Source organism: Aulostomus chinensis, chromosome 8, assembly GCF_037954235.1.
Source record: "Aulostomus chinensis isolate RoL2024-O1b breed Wild chromosome 8, RoL_Achi_v1.0, whole genome shotgun sequence".
NCBI lineage: Eukaryota > Metazoa > Chordata > Actinopteri > Syngnathiformes > Aulostomidae > Aulostomus > Aulostomus chinensis.
The window spans coordinates 18854674-18879673 of NC_141327.1; the positions used below are offsets into that span (position 1 = coordinate 18854674).

Consider the following 25000-nt stretch of genomic DNA (forward strand, 5'->3'; position numbering starts at 1 on the left):
GTGCAGCCAATCATAGCATTAACAGTGCTTGCGTATGTGCCCTGCCCATACGCGCCGTAGCACCGTGCAGGTTACCAAGCTAACAACAGTGCGGCAGAGATAAGAGACGGCGACGGTAGCCCAGCGATTGAGTTGTAAACCCCTGAAAATATTAAAAGAAAACTCAAAGAAATTGCTGCTGTAATTTGATTCTTTTAATAAACCATGTAACTTGCTATGCTCCTAAGTGTTGAACAGGTGTGGCCACATCGTGCACAACTGATGTTGCTCAAATTGATCCTCAGTGTGCTCAGGGAGCTTGTGTGTATTCCCAGACACATAAAATATTAGAGGGAACAGTGCTCGCCGCCATTTTCCTGAATCTCCCAGTTCTAACTGGATGAGAAAGGCGTCGGTGTCTGGGTAATGAAAAATGCTCGACAGCGACACTAGCGGCCAGCAGAGCTAATTGCTCTTTCTGCAAAGTGCTGGACACGGGGGATTTGAATGGGACTTTCTTTATCGATACTCGTGGCTGAAAAATCTATACTATCTGGGGAAACAAAACATAGATATATATCGCAGAATGGATGAAATTGCTCAGCCCTAGTAGCAGTTTTGTTTATGTTATTCTTTTCAGCTCAATCTAGGGATGGTTTTCTTTTCCATATTGTACCAATTAAAATCAACCCCAACTGTGATCCAAAAACATCTTGAGAGATTATTTAAATGAAGTCAAATGACAGAGGAGAGCCCGCTGACATGAATTGGCTGGTATGGCAATGCCAACCAGCTCACTTAAAACAAAAATTCCAGTCAACATTTTTGCTGGAACAAAATCCACAGTTGGACTTGGAGGGGCTGTCCCACCATGTGACTATTACAGATGTCATTGCCCAGGAGTGCAAATACTAACTTGACAGTGCAAAATAGTGCATGCTCACAGACAGCACAAGTCACTACGTCACCATAGAGATGAAGGAAAAAACAGCTTAAAAGAAATGCTCCACACTTTAGTCAGTACAAATTAGACTCCACACCTGTACCACAAAATCATACTGCTGACGTACTTGCAGAAGCCTCTGTCCACACACACACACATACATATACACACACACACATATATATACACACACACACACACGTATATACACACACGTATATATACACACACACATATATATATAGACATACATACATATATACACATACATATATAATGTCTATATACACATATGTATGTGTATATATGCAAATATACATATACACATACATACATACAAACACACACACACACACACACACACACTTAAGTCCTTAATTATTCATACCCCTGGCAAATTTTGACTTTAAGTTTCTTTTATTCAACCAGCAAGTTAATTTTTGATTGGTAATGACACAGGAATCTCCCAGAGGACAATAAAACAATGTACAAGACACATTGTGGGAAAAAAAATATTTCTCAGCTTTTATTCACATCTGAACAAAGAGTGTCATGCCCAAATTATTCATACCCTTCTCAATCAATAGAAAAGCCTCTACTGGCTATTACAGCGATCAAACACTTCCTATAATTGCTGATCAGCTTTTTGTATGTCTCCACTGGGATTTTTGCCTTTTCATTTACTGATGAGCTTCAAATCTTTCAGGTTGGAGGGTCTCCCTGCTGTCACTCTGATTTGTAATGCCACAGATTCTCAACTGGATTTCAGTCAGGACTCTGACTGGGCCACTGCAAAACGTAATGTTTTTGTCCATTTCTTCACTACATTTGCTGCACATTTTGGGCCATTATTGTGCTGAAATGTCCACACACACCCGAGACTAAGTTTCTCAGCCGACTGCTTGATGTTGTTGTTCAGAATCTTCATGTATTGCTCTTTTTTTTTTAATGGTTTACTGATAATGTTTTACTGTGGTTAGGTAAACATGGTCCATCAGCTGAAAAAAAACACCAAAGCATTAGGTTCCCACCACCATGTTTGACAGCAGGGATGGTGTTCTTATGGTTGAAGGCTTTTCCTTTTTTTATGCCAACTGTATCATTGTGACCAAACGATACAATTTTTGTATCATCTCACCATAAAACAGAAGACCAGAAGTCTTTGTCCAGATGAGCATTTGCAAAGGCCAAGTGAGCTTTTATGTGCCTTATCTGGAGAAGCAGTACCATCCTTGGTCTGTGCCCCTGGAACCCAGCAGTGTGCAGTGTCCATTGGACTGTCTGCCTTGAGATGTTGCCACCAGCAGGGCCAAGATTCACCAGGATGCCCTTGGTGGTGATCCTTGGATTCTTTTTCACCTCTCTCACTATCCTCCTGGCCAGCAGTCACTTTTGGCTTCCAAGCACAACCTCTCAGATTTCCCTCAGTGCGTGACATGTTGTATTTTTTAATAATACTCTGCACTGTAGACACTGGAACTTGAAAAAATTTAGATATGGCATATAGCCCTTTCCTGACTTTGAGCAGCCACAATGCACAGCTGCAGGTCCTCAGTGAGATCCTCGGTCTAAGCCGTGGATGTCCACAAACCAACTGCAGAGAGCTGCTGTTTTTATTACCTGTTGAGTTGATTAAAACTGAATGAATCAGGGTAATTAGGATGCTTTAGAACAGCTTGGACTATTTGGAATAGTATAGGACCTTGAATTTTCTTACAGCCTGTGACAGTTTGCAAAGGGTATGAATAATTTTGGACATGCCACGTTTAGTTCAAATGTAAATAAAAGCTGAGCAGTCATTTTTGTCACAATGCCTCTTGTACATTGTTTTCTTATCTTTTTGGAGACGCATGTGTCATGTCTTAAGAAAAAACTTGCTGGTTGAATAAAAGTGACTTAAGTTAAAATTTGCCAGAGGTATTAATAAATTCAGACTTGACTGAATACACACACACACACATATACAAATACGTGTGTGTGTGTGTGTCTCTAATATATTAATATTAATAATAGACAATGAGCACTGGATCAGAAAAAATGATCAAGTCCAAACATCACATGATAAGTGTATCACACAATTTCAATGACAAGCCTACAAGTCTTGCATGATTTATCCAGACAAGAAGACAAAACAAGACACAGTTTAATACCAAATGACCAACAATAAATGAAAAGAGCTCTTGACACTGTGTCAGCTGCAAAAAGCAATATTACAGGGAAGATATGACTGCCACACCAGAAAAAAATCTCAGTGGAGCAGACGCTGCAGATGTAGAAACAATATAATCCCCAGCGGCGGCAGCCAGATATCACACACATTAAAGCAACGAGCCTTCATATGGTTTGTATACACAAATACTGTTCCACTTGTCACAGCTCTGTCAGCTGCCACCACAAATGGAGTCTGATATCTGTTTCTTTTAGGAGACATTGCTCTGTTACTTAATACTATTGTTTGTACTATTATTACCTCAACCAAGGAGCTAATGTTTTCTGTGCAGTCCCTCTGTTAACAGGATTAGCCAAAAATACTGGAAAGATTTCCTTGAAACTTTCTGGGTGGATGGATCGTGGGCAAAGGAAGACACCTTTTATGAGAAGAACCATTGTATTTGGTTCTGATTAAAAGGAGCAAACCCAAGGGTTTCACATTTTAAAATGTGTTTTTGTTAACAGGTTCTCTCAAAACTACAAGACAGATGTACCTTAAATTTGGTCGAAGACATTTAATAATACAAGAAACAAGAGATTAACTGTTGGAGCCAAAGTCGATCCCACACTCATACTGCTGCTGTGTGACTCACTGCCTGCAAATATTGCTTTTAGAGACAACGAGTGGCTGCTGTCTCTAATTTTTGTAAACTAAGCTAAAATGTTCGGCAACATCCAGACAGCTTTCACCTGAACTTGTTTATCACAATTTAAGCAGGCTTTACAACAACACCAAAAATAATTGCAAATAGGTGAAAAATTTTCTTTTCTATTTGTCATCAACTCAAGAAAACATGACCATCAGTTCGCCTCCTCTCAACTGTAGCCTCTCTATGAATGTGTGACCTGAGCCTCACCCTCCTCATCCTGGTGTCTCCATACATGACAATAAAGTGTGGCCAAAAAAAAACCCCCAAACAACCAAAAAAACACCTCTTTGCACGATTTAGTTCTTTCTATTCAATATACAACTGTGTGCTATACTTCAATTGAAAGTACTGGTTCATACAGCTGCTGGACTCGTGGTGTCCCAGACTCCTCCCCTTTTTATACACTTCTGATCAATACTAATATGATTTCATCCCAGAGTCTTTGTTGTCATTTTCAGGGATGGGCACATTTTCCTCAAATTTTGTGATCTACCTTCCAAAAAAGTGTAACATGTATTTTTATGATAAAGGCTGACCCTTGTAAATAACTGAACAGCTGTGACTTTAACATTAAAAAGTACAATACTTGCTCTACAGGAATTACAATACAAAAATGCCCAAAACATCTCATCCACAAACAAAGCTAGTTTATAGCACACGCAACTACAGCCTGCCTTTCCAGTGGAAGGTGGGATGCATCTGTAAACATCTGTAATGTACAATCAAGCGGCTAGAGGTTTTCCCAGCGGCTTTCAGGCAAGAGGCGGGGTTCACCCTGGACAGGTCACCAGTCCATCACAGAGCCAACACATAGAGACAGACAACCATTCACACTCACAGTCATACCTACAGTCAATTTAAATTATCCAATTATCCTAGTCCCCATTTGCATGTCTTTGGACTGTGGAAGGAAGCTGGAGTACCAGAGAGAACCCACGCAGGCACAGGGAGAACATGCAGACTCACACACAGAAAGATCCCATGCCCCCGCCGGGAACCCGGAACCTTCTTGCTGTGAGGCGACAGTGCTAACCATTGCACCACCATGCCGCCTAATCTCAGCATTATGTATTAAACATTTTAATATGCTTAAGAGGAGCCCTTTAAATACAGATGCAAATCTTTAACTGCTGAGAGCTTAATGTGTGTGAGGGATGGGAGGATGCAGTCTGAGGAGGTCAATCAATCGTACAGTATAATCCATTGTCCGTCTACAGTCAATGCATCTCGCGAGGACATAGGCAAAATTATATATGAAGTTATTCATTCGGTCCGTAGTGTAATAAACAAATTACAATATGAAAGACAGCACATACAAGACAAGTTTTTGTTGGTATGGTCAGCACTTAGTAATGTGATAGCATAATACGGTCACAGTCATTACAAAAGTTACTGCACAATGCTGCAACAAAAAGTCCACAAGCTATTTGCTCATGTACTGTATCATTAGTTTTCTTTTGGATATTAAATTTCATCCACATTTAATCCAAGGTGTTGTAGGTCTCAATATTTAACATGCTGTTATAGAATTTCTAGCTGTTATTGGAGTCTTGTATGCTGTGTTCATATTCAGCCATTTTTTCCACTTTTAAACACAAGTCACTGGTTTGTTCTTTTACTTGTGTTCACACACGAGGCTCATCCCATTTTTCCACCTTAAGGGTTAAATTAAAGGGTTGGGACCGTTTTAGAATGATATATTTATGTGAACAATATCTCCTGTCTCCTCTCACACTTAAGTTCTACATGTTCATTATATTCTAGTGCTGACTTTGATATACCTCATCAATAAACTGAGGCTGTGTTGGATAGATTGCAAAAGTAGAAGAGGGGTTCCAAATCATTTCTAGGCAGCAGTTTACAAAGTTGGGGAGGCTGGCACGGTACCGGCACGGGACACAGGTACAAGAGGTTAAAGCTTGTGGTAAACAACTCGTCAGAAGGAAATCTATCCACATACCTTCAACCGTTTGACCACCTCGTCGTTGCTGATTTTATCCGTAATCTCCTTTACCCCGGGAGGATAAACGATCTTCCCGTCCCCCGCCGGTTTCTGCTGTTGCGGGAACTCCATGCTTGTTGATGTACGATCCACACGGTCTTCTACTGGCCTCTATGGGTCGGAAAACAAAAGTTCAACACAACCATGCTACCGCACTTACTAAAAACCTCATTTTAAACACCATTCCCGTTTGCCAATCATTGATTTACCCGTTCAGAGTGATACAACGATATGTGGGCGTTTAACGACAGAGTAATCGAGAAAACTTTTCAATCACAAACCCAACATTAAACCAACATTATGAATATTATTAGCTTACATGCTAAAGCACACCAGCTAAAACATCAGCTCTATCTTTTCCGTAAATTTCTCCTCAAACATCGTGTTCCTAGAGAACAAGCGCCTCTGCTACACTGGTATCATTACAACATATGGAGTCACTGAGTTGCTCGAGAAACACTTTAAAAACAAAACGAGAGTAGCTGCTTGTGTGTCTACTGTCACACAGGTTATCAAATTAGCTAGCAAGCGAGTTTCAGTGCCGACACCATTGGCTAGCGACTAGCATTTTGCGGGAAGTACAGTTAGCAGGGGCTAATACATGCTAGCCCTGCTAGCCGACTGGTTAGCCTACTTTGCTAGCCTAGGCCGCAAACTATTCAGGTACCCATCACATCTCTGGCTACAGACAATCACAGGGGAAGTGAAGTATCCTATTATCTTTGCCTAAATAACCTTGCCCGCGGTCAGGTCCTGTGGTTTCCAACAAATGCAACTACTTTCAGAAGTTTAAAAATAACGCCAATTTACTTGTTACTGTCTTTTTTATACTTCAATGCATCGCTCCGCACTGCCGCTAGTTTACAGGCGAAGAAGGGCTGCTACCGTCGCCCTGAGCCCTCCTCTCTCACCACCAACTTGCCTCCACGGACGATTTTGAACACCCCAACAAATGCTAATTGAATCTAATTTCAAACATACAAGTGCGAATAAATCCGCAGAATGTTTGTTAAGCGTCTCCTCGTTCGTATTTACCTCTCAAGTGGGCCGTTTTGATTCATTAGTCTGACACAGGTTGGGTTTAGTTTTCGGCACAAAGCTCTGTCCGTTCAGTCAGTGCTGTCTGTGTGAAGGCTGGATGTAGAGCGCCCCCATCGGTCTCACTGTAGTACTGCAGCCCAAAATTCATGGCGGGAGTCAAAAACCGACCAACTGACTTTCAGTCTGACAAGGAACTGTCTGATTTATTTTATGCAGTCACGTTGATTGTGTATAAATTTGAATTCGGATTGCAAGATGGCGATACATTTTTATTTTTTGGTAGTTTTTTTCATTATTGAATATCAATAATGAGAATAAACATAATAACAAATATGCATTTGTTAAAATGTTGGTATGTATTCTTTTAAAAAGCAATAAATACTTGAGATAATTAAAAAATGAGAAAATTTACTTTCACTTTAGAATCTCAATTATGAAAGTGACATCTAGTGGCCAATTTATAGTAAACTTAAAAAGTGATTCAACTTTTCCATATGCTGCACAGCATTTGATTTTGTTTGAGTGATGATTATGTATGATGGTAGTACAGACAAAAAAATTCATTGAATTTTCCCATGAAATCTAAATGTATAATGCAAATGCACAAAATTTTATGAATAAATTGGATGCCAAATGATAACTACATGTCAGTTTTTGCAATGCAATGCAAATAATATAATTGAAAAAATTCAGGAATACCATTTCCAGGTTAACTTTTATAACTTAAACTATATTCTACAAAACATAGTTTTTGGTGGCCATAAACTGAGATTATATTTGAATGAAAAGAGGTTCCACTTTAGAAGTTGCCATGATGCAGATGAGGCTGGCCTTCAGCTGAGCCACACCCGTTGAAATCTTATTAACTATTATTCAAAGGTCACAATGGCTGTCATTTCAACTTTTACACTATCAGAGGCCGAAGATTCTTCTAAACTCATCGATATAAATGATATAAAGTAACATTTACGGCTGTGAGAATGAGTTAAACAGAATTTTACAAGAAGAGGTTGGGCTCATTATGCTGTTACTTTTCAATGAACACTGTAAAAACCTATCCATGATTTCATTATGCAGTACATGTTTGGAGTGCAGATACTGCAAATGTACGAGGAGATACGATCTCAGTACGTAATAGCGCATCACCATACTAAGCTTTTACTTTGAAGTCATTGACATCGACTTCCGGTGTCGACCACTGGCGGAGTTGGCGCTGTCCCCGCCACTTGGTGTGCTGTTAGGAATTATAACCTTGAAGAGACTCACTATGTTTACTCTACCCCCGATCGATTCTAGCACCCTGGTTGTAGCTCTCCAGCAAGCTAGCTTCTCTTAGCCGCTAGCGAGACCGACCTCCCGCGGCTTCACTACGGACGCGGAATGCCTCGGAGAAAGAAAAATGGCCAGAGCCCGGCCAGAGTCCCAGGTGGGGAGCCAGAGGGGGAGAGCCGACTACCTCTGGGGTTTGACAGCGCAATGGCGACCAACTTTTCATCCTGCATACCAGTCTTCACCTCCGACCGAGAGAAAATCGTCCAAAGCATGACGGAGATGTTCTCACACCTGGACCCTGATGTCATACACATCGTGCTGTCTGAGTGTGACTTTAAAGGTAGCACGAAACACGGAAGACCAGCTGTCCAGACTGTTTCACTTCTGGGACTGCTCCGAGTGTAACAGGGATAGCCTGTTAGCAGGTTATTTACAACCGAGGTCCCATGACAATTTCCCACTCGCAGTATTAGTTACTTTTTCCTTGCACGTATTACTTTACCAGTACACTCACCTTCTCCCATTAAGATGAGCTGAGAGAAATACACCTAATATATACCGATGACTTGGTGTGTATTTACTCTGAAGCTGTTCTTGTTCCCAGGTGCTTATCAAGTTAGTCAAGCAGAGTAAAACTGAAAAGTCATGCAAAACACGTCATTTCTAAGTTTACGTTTACTTCCGCCATGTGTATTCTGTAAACAAAGAGCCTGGGGGGGGGGGGGGGTCACAACTGCAAAAAATGACAACATGATTCTAGAGTCTAGCTGAAAGAAATGTAGAAGCCTTACATCAACTTCTCTGTTTACATACAGTAATATAAAAGGCTCCTTCTACATTTAAAGAAATGAAATCTCTCAAAAAAATTAATTTAATTAAACCTAGAACTAGAGACACATCCAGAAAAAGGTAACTTCAATTCAAGATAAGTTTTAATTGCTCACTGGCAGAAGTTCTCTGTTTCTTTCTCACAGAGGCGACTCGTTCATAGTTTACTCATTCTCTCGGTTCATACTTCGCTGGTATCATAGTGTATGAATTATTGTCTGAATCCAAATCCCGATTGGAGAGTTTGTTCCTTAATTTACCAAGAATGCCTTTGAGAATATGATTGTGTGATTTGACTCCAGGAATGCTCAAATGAGCCAAAATCATGTTTTTACATATCTTAAGGTTATAACAAGGAATACATCAATAGGGTCTGTCCAACGACATTAGTTACTGACTGAAGAAAGTTGAAAAATACATACACATACATTTAGTTTGTTTAGTGTGTTTGTAAGTGATGAATGGGTGTTGAGATAAAGGACTCACAGACATCTGTATTATTAAGGTTGGTTTCCTCACTTGTGTCTTATTCTGCTGATTTTTTTTCCCTGTTTTTGTTATTTAGTTGAAAATGCAATGGACTCCCTCTTGGAGCTGTCTGTGGCTGCTGAACACGCAGCACCAATTCCATCTCCGGTCTCTGGCTTTGAGCAGACTGCCGCGGCCCTTCTCAGTCCTCATCACCTTTCTGAACCTTGGCCAGAACCCGACCCACGCTGTCCATCACAGCCGTTCTCCTCTCCTCCTTCCACCAGCATCATGACAGAAGAGTTGGACCTGCTGCTCGATCAGGAACTGCAGAAACTGACAGCACAAGAAGACAAAAAGAAGGATCAACCCAACAGCCAGGACACATCTGCTGGTCCTCCTTCCTCTTTCTCTTCACCTCCCTTTCCACAGCGGGTTCTCCCTGAGCTGCTTCAGTCCAGCCTAGAGCCTGGACCTCGAGGGCCCTCTGCTGAGCAGCCTTGTCCTGAGGGAGGTTTGGTGCAGCGTACGTCTGGAGCTTCCTCTCCACTTGACCAGCTCAGCATTTGGGCAGTTGACACCAGCGAGGGTCAGCAATCAGAAGTGGATTTTAAACATCTGATGACGGAAACCGCTGCAGATAACACAAAAACTCCCTTGAACCTGGCTGCCTCAGGACGTCCTTCTGCCTTCCAGGTGTATAAAAAGAAAGAAAAATCCAACGCTACATCTGACGAGGCTGCGGTCACGCCTCCTGATGATGCAGCAGGAGGAGCAAGACCTAAGATGACATCCTGGAACCTTGATTCACCTGTGTTTTCTCCCCGTATCGGTGGGAACCAGGATCCATGCTTCATCACCCCAGTAGCACCATCAACCTGGCCGAGTCAACTCAGACATCCCTCTCCATGGCTTGGTCGGGGTCCTGTCAATCAAGCACCACTCAAACCTTCTGCTACTATTCCTAAGTCCTGGGCCGTTCCTGCTGCTCCCCAATATCCCAGCCGCTCCAACAGGCTTCGCTTGGAAGGGAAGGTACTCGTGCTGCTACGTGGTGCTCCTGGATCTGGGAAAACCACCTTGGCTAGGTGAGCTTGTCAGTATATTTTTAATAGCAGTTTGCTATTATCTGATAATGCACACTAAGCTGTATTAGTTTACAACAGCCTCATCATTGTGTAACCTTAAACATGACACAAACAACAACATTAATGCTAATATTAGGGAAAAAAAACAAACTCTGGTAGAGATCCTTGATCATTATATTTTAGCACAATTAAATTAAGCTGACTGTTCTTTTCTAACAAGGAAAAATTAAACATCAAGAAACCTAATACAATCAGAAAAAAGAAGAATGAAGAGTATCAGCACAAGGAAATAGCAATAAAAATTCGAATAAATAAATATAGCTAATAACGAATATATAGCGTGTCCGGGTGCAAATCAGAGTTAGTATCAGAATCAACGCTGATACTGACAGGTCATATCTGAGCAGAACCGAAAATAAAGTGGACCAGTGGGTCTGGGGAGGTGGATCTGTACGTAGATGTGTGGATGTGGAGACAATCAAACACATTAGCTTATCTCAGTCCTCCCTCACAGCATCGCTAACCTCCGTCATCTTTATGTGTGTTTCTGCAGAGCTTTGCGTGATCATAACCCAGGTGGAGTTGTACTCAGCACGGATGACTATTTCACTCGCAACGGAGTGTATCACTTTGACCCCACTCTCCTGGGGGAGGCTCATGAGTGGAATCATAAACGAGGTAAACAACACTGATTTGATTAGAGGTCACACAACTGTTTTAAGTCACCATTATCTTTGAATCGATTGCTACTGTTTCACTGTTACACTGAATTAACAGCCGCTTTGTTTTGGCTGTGTTTTCTTTCTTTTTAAGCCAATGAGGCTTTTGAGAGAGGCGCTTACCCCATCATTATCGACAATACCAACCTGCGGTGCTGGGAAATGAAACCCTATGTTGTCCAGGTCGGTCTGGTTGGAAGAAATTCTTCTGGCTTGTGCCTTCCTCATTTTAGACCTCAATGTGGCACATTTAATTCTATTTTTTCCATCAGTATTATACTTTGGTAATGACCTGCTGACCATTCTCTGAAATGTGCAGTTGCTGCATAGTTCTGGAAAAAAATAGTCTGAAAATATATTATTGTACCTATGCTAGGCGCTGAAACATAATTATAAAGTGCTGTTTCGAGAGCCGGACACTTGGTGGAAGAACAAGCCCAGAGAGCTAGAGAGGTGAGAGAGAGAGGACTTCTAATACTATCTTTTAGCTAGGAACAAAAGGAGTTGTACAATAAGTGTGTGTTTATGTCCCTGTGCAGACGCACTACACATAACGTGCCAGTGGAAACAATTCGACGCATGCTGGATGGATATGAACGCTTTGTCACAGTCCACTCCATCATGGGTTCACTGCTACCTGAGTTTAAACAGCGCCTCCTGGAGAACAGTAGCCTACAGTGAGTTTCAACCATCAATGACACAGTATCAACATCATGGAGGGATGCATTTTCACTCCTTTTCCATGATATTCTCCCAAAATTGTGTTGTATGCTGCATTTTGTTCGCACCATTTGGTCTGTACAGTTGAGGTTCTCCTTATAGAACAGATGGCTAAGACGGCACAGACAGCGAAGGACCTCGCAGATGCATAGGAATTGGATTTATCATTTTCCGATTCCATGTTCCGCATGTGCTCAGCAAATCGGTGTTTACTGAGAAACGGCTGGCAAATAGTCGCATCCTCTCAAACCGGCTGATGGCAACAGAAGATCATTTGATTCCCAGAGCAGAAACAAGTAATATTGTGACGGGCCGTCAAAGTTCAGTGCAAGTGACAAGCTGCATTGGAGCTTTCAATTATAAAGTAAATCAAAAATAGCCTGGTGTCTAGTCCCTGTACCGCTGTGACTCCACAGAACTCTTATGAATAAACCATTACTATGTTCTGTGATAAACTCAACTTATTTGAGGTGTAAGTTTTGGCACATTTCAAAAACTATCTCAAAAATGTTCTTTTCATTATACATGGCTACCCTGTTACAATATTGGTCAACGCAAAAGAAGAACACATGTTGACAAGGTCAAAAGGTAAAATCACCATTTGTGTAAGTTGTGGAAATGTACAGAACATGAAATAGGATTTCAGTCTAAAAGGGTTGTCATTGAAATATCATATCATTGATGTTGTGCACATGCAATTTAACATTCAGAAATCAAAAGTTTATTGATGGTATAAGGATGTACTTAGTGAGCAGTTACTGCCAATATAAACTTCTTCAGGTATATTAATCGTGCTCGTCCTTTCCTCAGGCCCGTGAACTCTGAAACACCACATCCCGACCTTGTCAGGGAGCCTAGACTGACAGAGCGATGCCAAAATTCCAGCCCTCATCTGTTTTCCTCTCTTCCTGACGTGTCATCTCTTGGCCATTCCACTGAGGCACTGTCGAAAGACGGAAGCCACAAATCAACTGAAGCGCTCAATCAGCGACCAACTGAAAGACCTGGGGAGAAGTCAGAAATGTTCAATGAAGACATGGACCTGGGGGTGTTAGATGCTGAGTTGGATGCCCAGCTAGAGCTAAGAGGAGATCAGAGGATCCCTGACTGTATTGTGGAATCTGTGATGAACGAAGATCACCGGGGGGAGGAAATTCCCGTGGCTTTCTTTGAGTCTATTGCTCAAAGGGTGCGGAGAGAACGGCCAAGCAGGAGGTCTGATTTTGATAGGGCGAATGCTGCAGATCTGGTGAAAGACACGAACCAAATAGACAATGAGACGTCTGAAAAAGACAAGGAGAAGGAAGAGGCTGAAGGAGCGATGCCTAATATGTTGGATTTTGAAGGGGACTGGCCTTCTCAAGGGTCACTAGAGCAGCGACAGGTGAAGAGAAGAGAAAGACACGCAGAGAATAATGTAAAGGCAGATGATGCAGCAGAGGTTCTAACTGGACCTGGTGCAATAGAGTTCCAGAAGCTTCTTGATCTCATTCAGACTGGAGTATCTGCCCTGCACACTGATTCTTCCCATTCACCCTCCCTTTCCTCCACCTCTGGAGACGAACCAGACAGAGAGGTGGAGACAGGAGGCCAGTTTGAGGAATCTCATGGGAGGAGTAGATCTCATAGTGAGGAGAGAGAGCAATCTATGACTAGGGTTAACAATAGCAGAGGGGAACTACCAGATTGCGTTTTAGACTGGAAGGCATCTGACTCTTGTATCATTGAGGTTCCTAAAATTGAAAGCGAGGCTGGTAAGACAACAGACATAAATGATAAATTGTTCCACATGGCTGGTGAAAGAGAATCAGTGGATTTGAAATCAACCAGCCATTCAGATTCTCTTGCATCTTCCACTGCTGATGCTGTAGTCATGTCTGAAAATACAGATGCAAAAGGAGGAGGCAGCGCGGATGGTACTGGTGCTCTTTGTCACACTGAGAAGGACGCAAGTAACAGAAAGGAGCGGACAGACAGGGAGACGACAGCACAGCTTGATAGCAGCCGTAGTGGTGAAGTGTGTCCTGTGTGTGAGGGTTCCGTCGAAGAGAGCAGTGTTTTGACTGCAACTGGTCAAGAGCGAAAGCAGCGTCAAGGTCGCAGATCAGGGAAGCAGTGCAAACTAGCCCTCACCTTTACTCAAAATTGTTCTGCTGCTTCACAGGAAGAATGTCCCAGTACGACAGACCAGCGCTTAAACGGTAGTCAGAATAACGTTGACACAGAGCTCCAATCTAATCCTCAATGTAAAACCAACTTTAATCTCAAACCAAATGACTCGTTCACAGAGTCCAAATCTGAGGCGCATCAGCCCTCTTCCCCATCTCCTCTGGTAGACATGTGTTGCCCCACCCAGACAGAACCTCAAGACTTTGCCCTTCTGTGGCGTCTCAATCATCAGGACAACCCTGTAGATCCAGCTGTTGCAGCGTGCACAAATGACATCACAGTGCTCTCTGGCGATTCTTCTCGCTTTGTGCCTGAGCTATCCTCTGTTGTTTCTGCAGCGGTTGCGGTTCATCCATCTGGCCACAAAGAGGTACCGTACCGTGTGGTGCATGAGAAAAGCACACAGGTAGAGGACAGAGAATTCAGGCCAACTCAAGACCGGCTTGAGAGCCTGCGAATTCTCAGCCGTCATTTTAAACTAGTTAGTTTTGATACATTAGAAGATCTGTACGACAAGTGCCATCATGACCTAGAGTGGACCACCAACCTGCTGTTGGACTCTGGAGAGAGGTTCTTCAGAGATGAGGATGGTGTGGAAGATGCCCAGAGCTCATCCAGTCTGTGTGGAGCTTTAAGGAAAGAATTAGAGACCAGGAAAAGCCACAGTGTTTTACACAAGCTTCTTTCTGAAGATCTGACAAAGACCCATCCTTCTGGAGGTGTGGAGGTGGTTCAGCAGCCAGCTTATGAGACAGTTAGCAAGACTGGTGAAAGCTCTGATTGCACAAGTTTTAGAGGTGGAGGTTCCCCATCTAGAAACAAAAATCATCAGGATACACTTTCAGATTCAGTCAAAATGCCTCAAACAGAAGTTAGTCTGCTAGAAAGAGGAGAAATATGTGATGTCATCAAACACGAAGTGACAACAGAACACGACTTAGAGAGTGGAGCTTGTGCTGGGAGCACAGATGATGGGGTAATAATTGAGGAGTCCAGAGTTGAGATAGAAGATGAGATTGCTAGTATGGATGAGATCCAGCGGCTTCTGGAGACGGAGCTGGAGGAGATAGAGAATGAAGCGAAACGGAAGAGGAAGGAAGAGAGAGGCAGCCGACACCTGGACTTCCAGAGCGTGGAGCTGAGACTGCCCACTGAACTGGCGCTACAATTAACGGAACTATTTGGACCAGTGGGAGTAGATCTAGGTATAAATACAGTTTTCATAAATGACTTGAACTGACATTTTCTGCATATTTCTTAAAGGTTTTCCTCTTTTGGGTCCACAATATTAAGGTACCTGCTCTTTCGATGACTATGAAGTGCAGATAGACCTGAATCTGGCTAAGTTGCTGCACCAGAAGTGGAAGGAAACCATCCAGGTGAGCTGGTTAACCTCTGACTAACCTACATAGGTGTTGTCCCATTAATTGGAAGCAAGTGTTATTGCTGCCGGGTTAACTGACTTTAAATGTCTTTCAACAGGAAAAGCAGAGACAAGCCACTCTTTCATTTCATTTGCTTCAGGAAAGTAAGTTTTTACACACACACGCAGATACACAAGCACTCAAAAATGTGCGGAGCATTATAAAATTATAACAGCAGCATAAGTAATGTTTACACCTGCAGTTGACGTACGTAGAGACTTGGAGAAATAATGAAATATTTGAAATTTTGTCAAATGACAAGAAATGAATGTGAAATCCTAACATTGATTGTTTCAGCATTTATTTTATCATTATTTTTCATGTATACTTACTTGTGGGAAATAATTGGTAAAAAAAAAAAAACCTGTAATAAATATATAGATTTTTTTTTAATTATTTAATAATCGGCCAATGCATGAAACAAAAATTTTGTACGGAAAAGGGAAAAAAAGACATTGTACTGTGGCATAAGGACAAATAATAATTAATTGTACCACCATTAAGTAAATTTAATGAAATCAACACAGTTTTGATTGGTTCTGACTCCATTTTTCCTCTGAGTTATCGAAATGGAATGTTTATATTATTAGACTATCCAGGTGACACATAGCAAGTTGTATTTTCAGCTCCATTTGGAGATTTTCACACAATTATTGTAGAGTATCACATTATTTATTGTATCGCTACATACAGTGATGAAGTTGTGAGCCCTGTATCATGATTTGTATCGTATCCTGCAGGCCTCACCAAAACCCAGCCCTTGCAAACATTCCCACCAGTTGGTCACCGTCATCAGAAAACCAACAATAGTCTTCGGATGAGGTAGAGTTACCTCACTTACTGATGTCATTTTTCATTCATTGTTTAGGTTCAGTACACTGGGGTGAAACTCAGGGGGCCAAACCATACACGAGAGATCAGACACAGACAACGCGCTTGCTGGTCAGCACAGATGGTTACCAGGCAGTAGGCAACCAACCAGAGACGCAAACTGGTGTCCCATTCATGGACCACTGGAACGTTTCCCAGCCTCACGTCTCCCTGCGGGATATTATCAAGGAGGAGCAGGCTTTGCAGGAGAACATGGAGAAGGTAACAGTAGTTCCTTGTATATGATTCTGTGTTCCTGTCATCTTCTTAAAATCACTCTGAACTTTCTGCACCTGCTCTGTCCCCAACCCCCCTTTTGGTGTAGACCAGAAAAAGCCGTGCAGACCTAGACAGGCGCGATGGAGCCACCCTGTTAAAAGAGAACCAACTATTCTCGCTTTTCCCCACCATTGACAGGCATTTTCTACAGGATATCTTCAGAGACCACAAGTAAGACTCAAAACTAGACGAACGCAACCTTGAAGCTTCACTTGTCACAAAGATGAGCAGCACATCTGGATTATCAGTTAACTCTTTCCCCATCACCATGTTTAGGAAAAGTTGCCTGCAGTTGACAGCGTTTTTTGAAGATTTTCACTCAATTTTCCGGACCCCCAGAATATTTCATGCTATGAATTTGAAAAAGCTATGAAGTATTCTTTCATGAGGTGCACAATAGTGCCCTCCACTGTATGACAGTGATAACACAGATTGCCAAAAAGTCTCATCAGGGCCAGGGAAAGAGTTAATGAGGCAACTACCTCCAATTTGTCAGCACCCAGGGAATTATGTCTTTCCTGTCACACTGACCAACTGGTGTGTATGTTTACATCTTTGTAGTTACTCTCTGACCCAGACGGAGCTGTTCCTTCGCTCTTTACTGGATGAGGAACCTGTCAAGACTGTCATTGCTCCAGAAGCACCTCTGTCAGACCACCGCAGAGCAGCCAGCCGAGAGAGGGAGAAGGTATTTACAACACATACAACCACAGGATGAACATTTAAGTCGCCTGTAATATTTGAATCTCCCCACCTCAGCATCACCACAAACAGTGCACCCCAAAGACACGCAGATGTTTATATCAGCCTGTCCTCTTCACTGTGTAGAGGCAGCAGCCCCTTGAGTCTACCATGCCCCCGTATCAGGATACCCAGGATCCAGATTACGCTGACTTCAGGGCCGAGGCCAACCTCCAGAGGGAGCGACAGCTGGAGAGTTTTTCCAAAGCTAAAGAGGCTTACAATCAAGGACGCAAAGAAGTGGCTTCATTTTACACACAGCAGGTGAGGTGTTTTACTTGGATATTTTGTGTCGAATGCAGCTTTACTTTCATCCCTGAGGCAAACTCGCCAAGTGACGGGCTCGCAAAGGCTCCAGCCCGTCAAAATGACTAAACTGGTTTGTATCATATTTTTTCCCAGGGACAAATGCATGGCCTGCGGATGCGTGAAGCTAACCATCGTGCAGCTGTTCAGATCTTTGAGAGGGTCAACTCATCTCTGCTGCCCAAGAACATCTTGGACCTCCATGGTCTACATGTGAACGAGGCTCTGATGCATCTGGCTCAGGTCCTGAAGGATAAAAGCAGAGGTACTGTACTAGACAGGGATTCTTTCTCTGAGAGAAAAAAAATAAAGATCAGAGACAATATTAGCAGCTTTGGTTTCCTTTCACACCTGTGATACATGTTATGAAGAAAAAGAAATAGAAATCGGGAAAATAAAATAAATTCTTACTTAAATGCCTCAAAAAAACAACCAAATGTGTTTAATTAAAATACTTTTTTATCATACGAGTGCCAATGGAAAAGGACTTTTTTGTACACATCGAAACAATGTTACCAGTCCCAACTCTCAGGAAGCGCCATTTTAGAAGTGTGTGTATGTGTGTGTGTGTGTGCGTGCGCGCAAATGTGCATGTGTGTGCGCGTGCGTGTGTATGTCTTCATTCCTGACCCCCTTTCACTTTCACATGTTGAGCTGTCCCTGTCCAATGTATTCTGTGTGTTAAGTTCTTTTTTTCCCTTTTCTGTCTAGAACACCAGCAGGGTCTGTGTCGACCTCAGCTCTCTGTCATCACAGGAAGAGGGAACCACAGCCAGGGGGGTGTGGCCCGCATCCGCCCTGCCGTTAAAAGCTACCTCACCAGCAACCACTACAGGTACACACACACACAGACACACACACACATACACACACACAAGCATGATACGTTCATCTTCTTCTATCTCTTCATCTCTCAGGTTCACTGAACCAACGCAGGGTCTCTTGTCGGTCTCTTTGAAGTGAAAAGAATGGGGTTTATCGGCCTCATGTGAAAGCTGCTACGGAGGACAACACTTGCTCTGTACACCCAGACTCCTCCTCCTCCTCCTCCTCCTCCTCTCTCTTTCTGTCAATCAAATAGCTGTCATAAAAAGAACTATTAATCATAATTCAGGTCTTAATCAGTTTTTTCTTTTGTATCAAAGCACAAAAGAGTTTATGCATATGTAAAGCAAAAATAGAATGCATATTTTACATGTAAAAAAAGTTTTATAATGTGATGTTTGGCTTTATATTTGCCTCTTTGCCTTTTAAAGTATAAGAAGAATGCCTCTGTAAAAGGTTCCGCCCACATAATCATGACTCTGATGTTATTTAAATTATATTGTGAAAGGCTTTTAGTCATGAGTGAAGGTTCTCGAAATTACAGAACGCTTTCTCACACCAGGAAGTGAGCCTGACACATAAGATTCTCAATGGGCATCAGAGAGGTTAACAATCTCCACTTAGATTTCTATAGCAGCATGTCTCCCCGGCAACACTCTGCAGTTGTTCATTTCATATAGTCAAAGACCACATGGAGCTTTGCTGCTAATATATAGACGCTGAAACTCAGGTACAATTAAACCGTTGACTTTTTTCTCTGTGATGCCAGTCAATACTTTTTAACCTGTTTCTTTGTAGAAGAAAGCTACAAGCTACAAGAAAGCTTTTTAACATCTGCTCCACCGAGTATTGTAGCAGTAGTATTCCTCCCATTGCAAGACTACTTTTAGAGTTGTTGTTGTTTTTTTTTTAATTGCCTCATTTTTGTTTTTTTAACCTGTAATATTTTTTTGACAAAGGTGCAACAACAACGTTGACCAGTTTTATTCTTTGTACATAGAATTGTAAACACTCAAGTTCTAAAAAGAAAATTGTATTTTTTTATTCAGTAATTTTCATGTTTTTCGGATCACATTGTGTTTTGGAATAAAAAGTTATTTGTTAACAGTTTTTTTGTCGTGCTCATGTGGATTCATAATATTTTTCCTTCAAAGGAACAAACTGTTTTAACGTTTGTACGTTGAAGTAACCGTTGTATCAACTGCACCTTACAGGACAATGATGCACAAAATTCTCATCGAGTATGATTTTAATCATAATGGTTAAATGGAGTGGAGGTAGTGTTACTAATTGATAATCACATCATCATCAATCACACTGGGGTGAAACTCGGGGCCTAACCGAACACGAGAGATCAGACACAGACAACGCGCTTGCTGATCAGCACAGATGGTTACCAGACAGTAGGCAACCAACCAGAGACGCAAACTGGTGTCCCATTCATGGACCACTGGAACGTTTCCCAGCCTCACGTCTCCCTGCGGGACATTATCAAGGAGGAGCAGGCTTTGCAGGGAAGGTAACAGTATTTCCGTGCATATGAATCCGTTTTTACCGTCTTCTTAAAATCACTCAACTATCAGCTCCCTTTGAATAATGGAGGGTTGTTATCACATTCATTGCACAAAATGTAATTTTTCTCTGTGCTCACTGACAGTCTGAGTTTAAGAGAAGCACCAGTTCCACTTAAATGCAAATAAATTGCATCACCTCTTGTGATGATTGTGGACAAACTGGTCAAGAAAGCCTGCTCTGTCCTGGGATGCCCACTGGACACAGTGGGAGTGGTAGGAGAGAGGAGGATGACGGCTAAGCTGTCATCCATGTTGGACAGTGACTCCCACCCCGTGCGGGACGTCCTAACAGCACTGAAGAGCTCCTTCAGCGACAGGCTCCTTCACCCAAAGTGTGTGAAGGAGCGATAACGCAGGCCCTTCCTTCCTGCAGCTGTCAGACTTTACAACCAGCAGCTGTCGAACCAGCAGACCACATACCCACCAGAACTTTTTTCTTAGTGCAATATCACTGTACATACACATATATTTAAGACTGAACATACTCCACTGTTGTACATGCTTCTTCCTCTTTTACTTTGTGTATTACTTTTATATATTACTTATTTTTACACATTTACACAATTATTTTTGTACATTTGCACTATCCCTTATATTAATCTTCTTACATTCATCCTCTCATACTTATCTTCAAACACTATTTATGTTAAATTCTCCTTTGTTCTTGCTGCTGTAACAATGTACATTTCCCCACTGTGGGACGATTAAAGGTTTACCTTATGTGGTTTATTTCATGATAACTGCATCAACTTCATTAAGACGGCATGACTGTAGCTGTTGTTAGCTTTCCATCGCCATGAGCTTCAAGCTAAATGTACGTAGCCGTGTCTTTCTGCATTTCAGAGTCACACGGAAGCGATGCAGGTAAAGTATTCCTTGAAGCATAAGATAACCTTTCCACTGGCACAAAAATCAAAGATGTAAAAAAAAAAGAAAAAGAAAAATCAAATGGCTTAAGAACAGACCTCTACCTATTTTTGATAAAACATGAAATATCACATTTGAATAAAGAAAAGTTACAACGTACAGATGGCACTGAGTCTGTGAACCGGTCCAGTAAATAAACATGTCTTCATTTTCAGCTCTCTGCTGCAGAACAGAATCATTCACAGCAAAGAAATGAGCAGGTAGTGAGGAAGCAGCTGTGGGGGGAGGATGGAAGTCTCAGTCACACCTCCCCACTCAGCGGATGCACTTGACTTTTCTCGCTTTCTTTCTTTGACCTTCTCCTGCTGCTCTCCCTGCCTGACTTATCCTTATTTAACCATCTGCTTTGGAGACTTCCACATATCATCTAATTAGTGGAGGCAGAAGCAGTGAATTTATAGCAGCTAACTTGTTGGACGGATATTTATAAACCAATATTGGAGTTGGAGGAGTTCTCTGCAGTTTGTGAAGGCGGCAGCCGCATCCGCCCCTTCAAGACTCACAAGAAAGCAAGGTAAAAATCTTATTCTTCATCTCTGGCTCATTTTGTACAATTACAACAATATGTGTCTGGGGACTAAACAGATTTGATCTTTCTTTAAAACTTGAAAAAGGAGCAAATTAAATTATATTTATGAGATACAATTTAGCTGCAAAGGCGAACATGAAGTATTTTATTTGATAAACCCTCCTGATGTTTTTTCCGTGCTTTAGAAACCAAGGAACTTATAAGCTTTAAAACTTAACAACCGTTTTCTTCTGTCATCACGAGTGCAACAAAACAGTTCTTGATTTTGAAAAAGAAAAAAAACACAAAAATGAAATACAGTTAATCTGAACTCATCGTGTTTAATTTCCTGTCTAAGAAATTTATTCATCTTACATGGAAAAAATAGGCTCCAAAAAGCTTCCTCTTGTGATCAGTGAATGTGTCAGACCCCTCTTGTCATATAAATTCAACAGCCCCATGTGTATTCTTGCCTTTGCACTAGTTTGTGACATGGTAGGGGGTTTTAGGTTTATTTCAATCATGTTTCCAGATTCAGGTTCTGTTTCGAGCCTTGACTGTCGTCTGTGACGTGCAGTCCTCCCCCAAGACCGTATATATATTAATATATATATATATATACGTATATAGATGTAAAAAAAGAAAAAAAACTCTTTTCTACCTTCCACAACAAAGATATTTATGATGTTAATGGCAGCAAAAGAAAAGCCAAGAAAAGAATTTAAAACACATCTATTAAAAGAAGTAAATATGCGATGTAAAGGTAAGAGGGCGGCATAGCTCAGAGATTGAGTGGCCGTCTAGCAACTGAAGGGTCGCTGGTTTGATCCTCACCTCGGTGACCATGCTGAAGTTTCCTTGAGCAAGATACTGAGCCCCTAATTACTCCTTATAGCCCTGTGACAGACTGGAGACCCGTCCAGGGTGAACCCTGCCTGTCACCCAATGTCAGCTGGGATAGGCTCCAGTACCCCCCTGTGACCCTTAACGGATAAGCAGTATAGAAAATGGATGGATGAAGAAACAATATACATAAGAAGAAATATAAAAACAGAAGCTAACTCTTACCTTTATGTGTCTTTTCCGCAGTGGAGCTCCTGTCCAGACAGAATGAAGGCTTCCAAAACCATTAGAGAGCAGGAACCAGAATCTGATCACGCTGCTGCAGAAACTGGGTGGGAGTGAGATGAGCAACGAAGGCCTCAAGAACTAGGAGGTCCTGAGTGTGGAGCAATCGTGTATGAAACACATTTGAAGTCCGTATAAAATGCAGAATGAACGTAGAAATCTCCAAGCTGAAAATGACCTCCCTTGACCCGTAATAGGTACCTAACACAGCCTTCAACTATCTCATCGACACTGTTCTTCGCCAGTTGAGAACCTAAGACTCTTTTCAAAGAGCCACATCCATCTTGAGGTGTGAGATTATCAAAGGCAGCCATGAACGGCCTGGCAGAGATGTCGGTGAAGTGCGTCCTGGTTGGGGACAGTGCCGTGGGAAAGACGGCCCTGTTGGTCCGCTTCACTTCAGAAACTTTTCCGGACAGCTACAAGCCAACCGTGTTTGATAACACAGGGGTGGAGGTCTACATGGACGGGGTTCAGATCAGTCTGGGGCTGTGGGACACGGCGGGCCATGACAACTTCAGGCAGATCCGACCAAGATCCTACCAACAGGCCGATGTTGTGCTTATCTGCTACTCTGTGGCCAATCCCAACTCTTTGGCCAGCGTCCAACACAAGTGGATTTCAGAGGTGCGAGCTAACTTGCCCAAGGTGCCGGTGTTGGTTGTAGCCACCCAGACAGACCAGCGGGAGTCGGGGGCACATCGGAACAGCTGCATTTCAGCAGCGGAGGGCAGACGTGTGGCTCGTGATGTGCAGGCTAAAGGCTATCTGGAGTGCTCATCCTTGAGCAACCGTGGTGTGCAACAGGTGTTTGAGTACGCAGTACGGACAGCCGTGAACCAGGCCAGGAAGCGCGCCCGCCGGCATATTTTCAGCATAAACCAGTGCAAGGTCTTTTGACCTCTGAACTTTGTGAAATTTGGTGGGCATGGTCATGAGACTCATACAGACTGGTGCTGTCATAAATGTGTGTTGACCTAACAATGAAACCCAGTGTGGCCTTGGAGAGTCACGAGTGTCCAGCTCAGATATCGGATCCACAAACAGGAAGTCTTACACTCTCAACTCAAGCACAATTAATCAATACAATGATGCGTCTCGTTGACCCTGACGCACATGTTGTCTTGCTGAGGTTAAAGTCTTGTGTGATCTGCAGAAACACACAAAGAAATCATTCTTTCGATTTGTTTTTCAGTCAGTGAACCACAATTCATTACAATGAAATATTTTTGTGAAACAGAACCCTCTCTTAAATTTAATTGTGTAAAGTAATGCTTCGATATATGTAGAGAGTTGTCACTCTGGATATTTGTCTCCAAGGACTCATCAGTCTTTTATATCGGCTCCACAATTACCATAATTTAGTGACACAAGTTATATTCACAGAGCTTTACAGTGTGGATTTCACATTTTTCTAAATCAGATTCTGTTCTTATTTTCTGTGTATTGAAGGGAAATTACTAAACAGTTGTATGCACATGGTGGACTTAATCTGTTATTAAACTAAGAAATTTAAAAATAACAGGTTGCAGAATATTGCTGAGAGAATATATTCAGACATCAGGTATCAGGTTAGTTCTTTGTCTTTCATTTCTACACTTTGATTCGAGGGGATGAGGATGTATCAGGATCAGAACGCCGTACTTTGCCTCTTCAAAGCTGTTCTATTAGATCTGTAACACTGGTACGTACGACATCGATGGATACACCAGCAACAATCAACACACACGCTTGCAGCATGTTCAACTAATGACATATTAAGTATAAAATCCAATATGAAAAATGAGTGTGTTTATAATCTAAAACCAATCTACATCAGCTGTGTATTATCTTTTGACTTACATGTTTAATCTATTGTGTATTACCTGACATTTGCATCGACATCAGTCGCACTCAGATGGAAATGTACAAATGCGTAACGATATATATATAAATATATATATATACACATATACATACATATATATGTGTGTATATATATGTATATATATATATATATATATATATATATATATATATAAGCAATGTAAGTCAATGTGAATCTTGTATTGGGAAAAAACGTAAATGTATAAACATATAAAAGAGTTGTTTTTATATTGTTAAATGAGAACATTTAAAATATGAAAAAATACTGCTTTTTTTTGCTAGTTATTATTTATGATACATATAACTCCTTAAACAAAGAGAGACAGATTGATAACAGATTGATAATTCATTTGAAAAACTGTATTTGTCGCTGGAACAACTCTTAAAAAGAATTAAAGGTGTAAGACATTTAAAATCCTTGTTGTGGTGCATTTATGTCAGCAGGGTTTACACTCAGTGAAC

The 25000-nt window shown here is 41.7% G+C and overlaps 3 protein-coding genes and 1 long non-coding RNA gene across 9 annotated transcripts in view; 2 read left to right on the forward strand and 2 right to left on the reverse strand.

Moving 5' to 3' along the window:
* The window catches only part of pds5a (PDS5 cohesin associated factor A), a 31183-nt gene extending 22459 nt beyond the window's left edge, over positions 1-8724 (reverse strand). For 3 of the 6 annotated variants that reach the window (XM_086211475.1, XM_086211471.1, XM_086211476.1), the window contains exons 1-2: positions 6821-6974; positions 5744-5896 (exon numbers count right to left, since the gene is read on the reverse strand). In XM_086211475.1, the coding sequence (XP_086067601.1) occupies positions 5744-5857 (114 nt within the window). In that variant the 5' untranslated portion in view covers positions 5858-5896; positions 6821-6974. Of the gene's footprint in view, positions 1-5743; positions 5897-6104; positions 6253-6595; positions 6725-6820; positions 6975-8612 lie in introns of those variants that run through there. The other 3 variants (XM_086211473.1, XM_086211472.1, XM_086211474.1) reach the window with 3 other exon arrangements.
* On the forward strand, positions 8043-19660 carry n4bp2 (NEDD4 binding protein 2). Its single transcript, XM_086211470.1, has 16 exons — positions 8043-8438; positions 9492-10482; positions 11036-11160; positions 11296-11384; positions 11578-11654; positions 11741-11878; positions 12732-15295; positions 15384-15469; positions 15573-15618; positions 16383-16606; positions 16710-16834; positions 17225-17351; positions 17492-17668; positions 17807-17975; positions 18422-18545; positions 18628-19660. Exons 1-16 carry the CDS (start codon positions 8207-8209, stop codon positions 18671-18673), a joined length of 5340 nt encoding a protein of 1779 aa, XP_086067596.1. The 5' UTR covers positions 8043-8206; the 3' UTR covers positions 18674-19660.
* LOC147257507 (uncharacterized) lies at positions 12506-21130 on the reverse strand. Its single transcript, XR_015117610.1, has 3 exons — positions 14638-21130; positions 12964-13167; positions 12506-12864 (listed from the first exon to the last, which is right to left on the reverse strand). It is a non-coding gene; the product is annotated as an uncharacterized LOC147257507 (long non-coding RNA).
* Positions 21131-21312: 182 nt separating this feature from the next.
* Positions 21313-24858, forward strand: rhoh (ras homolog family member H). The gene is made up of 2 exons (XM_086211483.1): positions 21313-21550; positions 22634-24858. The coding sequence occupies exon 2, from the start codon at positions 22985-22987 to the stop codon at positions 23570-23572; it is 588 nt and encodes a 195-aa protein (XP_086067609.1). The 5' UTR covers positions 21313-21550; positions 22634-22984; the 3' UTR covers positions 23573-24858.
* Positions 24859-25000: the final 142 nt, after the last annotated feature.

What these genes read in the sequence shown, in the direction of transcription:
- rhoh (XM_086211483.1), top strand. Translation starts at nt 22,985, where the DNA reads ATGAACGGCCTGGCAGAGATGTCGGTGAAGTGCGTCCTGGTTGGGGAC.
- n4bp2 (XM_086211470.1), top strand. Translation starts at nt 8,207, where the DNA reads ATGCCTCGGAGAAAGAAAAATGGCCAGAGCCCGGCCAGAGTCCCAGGT. An exon ending in CTGGAGAACAGTAGCCTACA is followed by an intron (nt 11,879 to 12,731) that starts GTGAGTTTCAAC and finishes TCCTTTCCTCAG; the next exon opens with GCCCGTGAACTCTGAAACAC. An exon ending in CCTGAAGGATAAAAGCAGAG is followed by an intron (nt 17,976 to 18,421) that starts GTACTGTACTAG and finishes TTTTCTGTCTAG; the next exon opens with AACACCAGCAGGGTCTGTGT.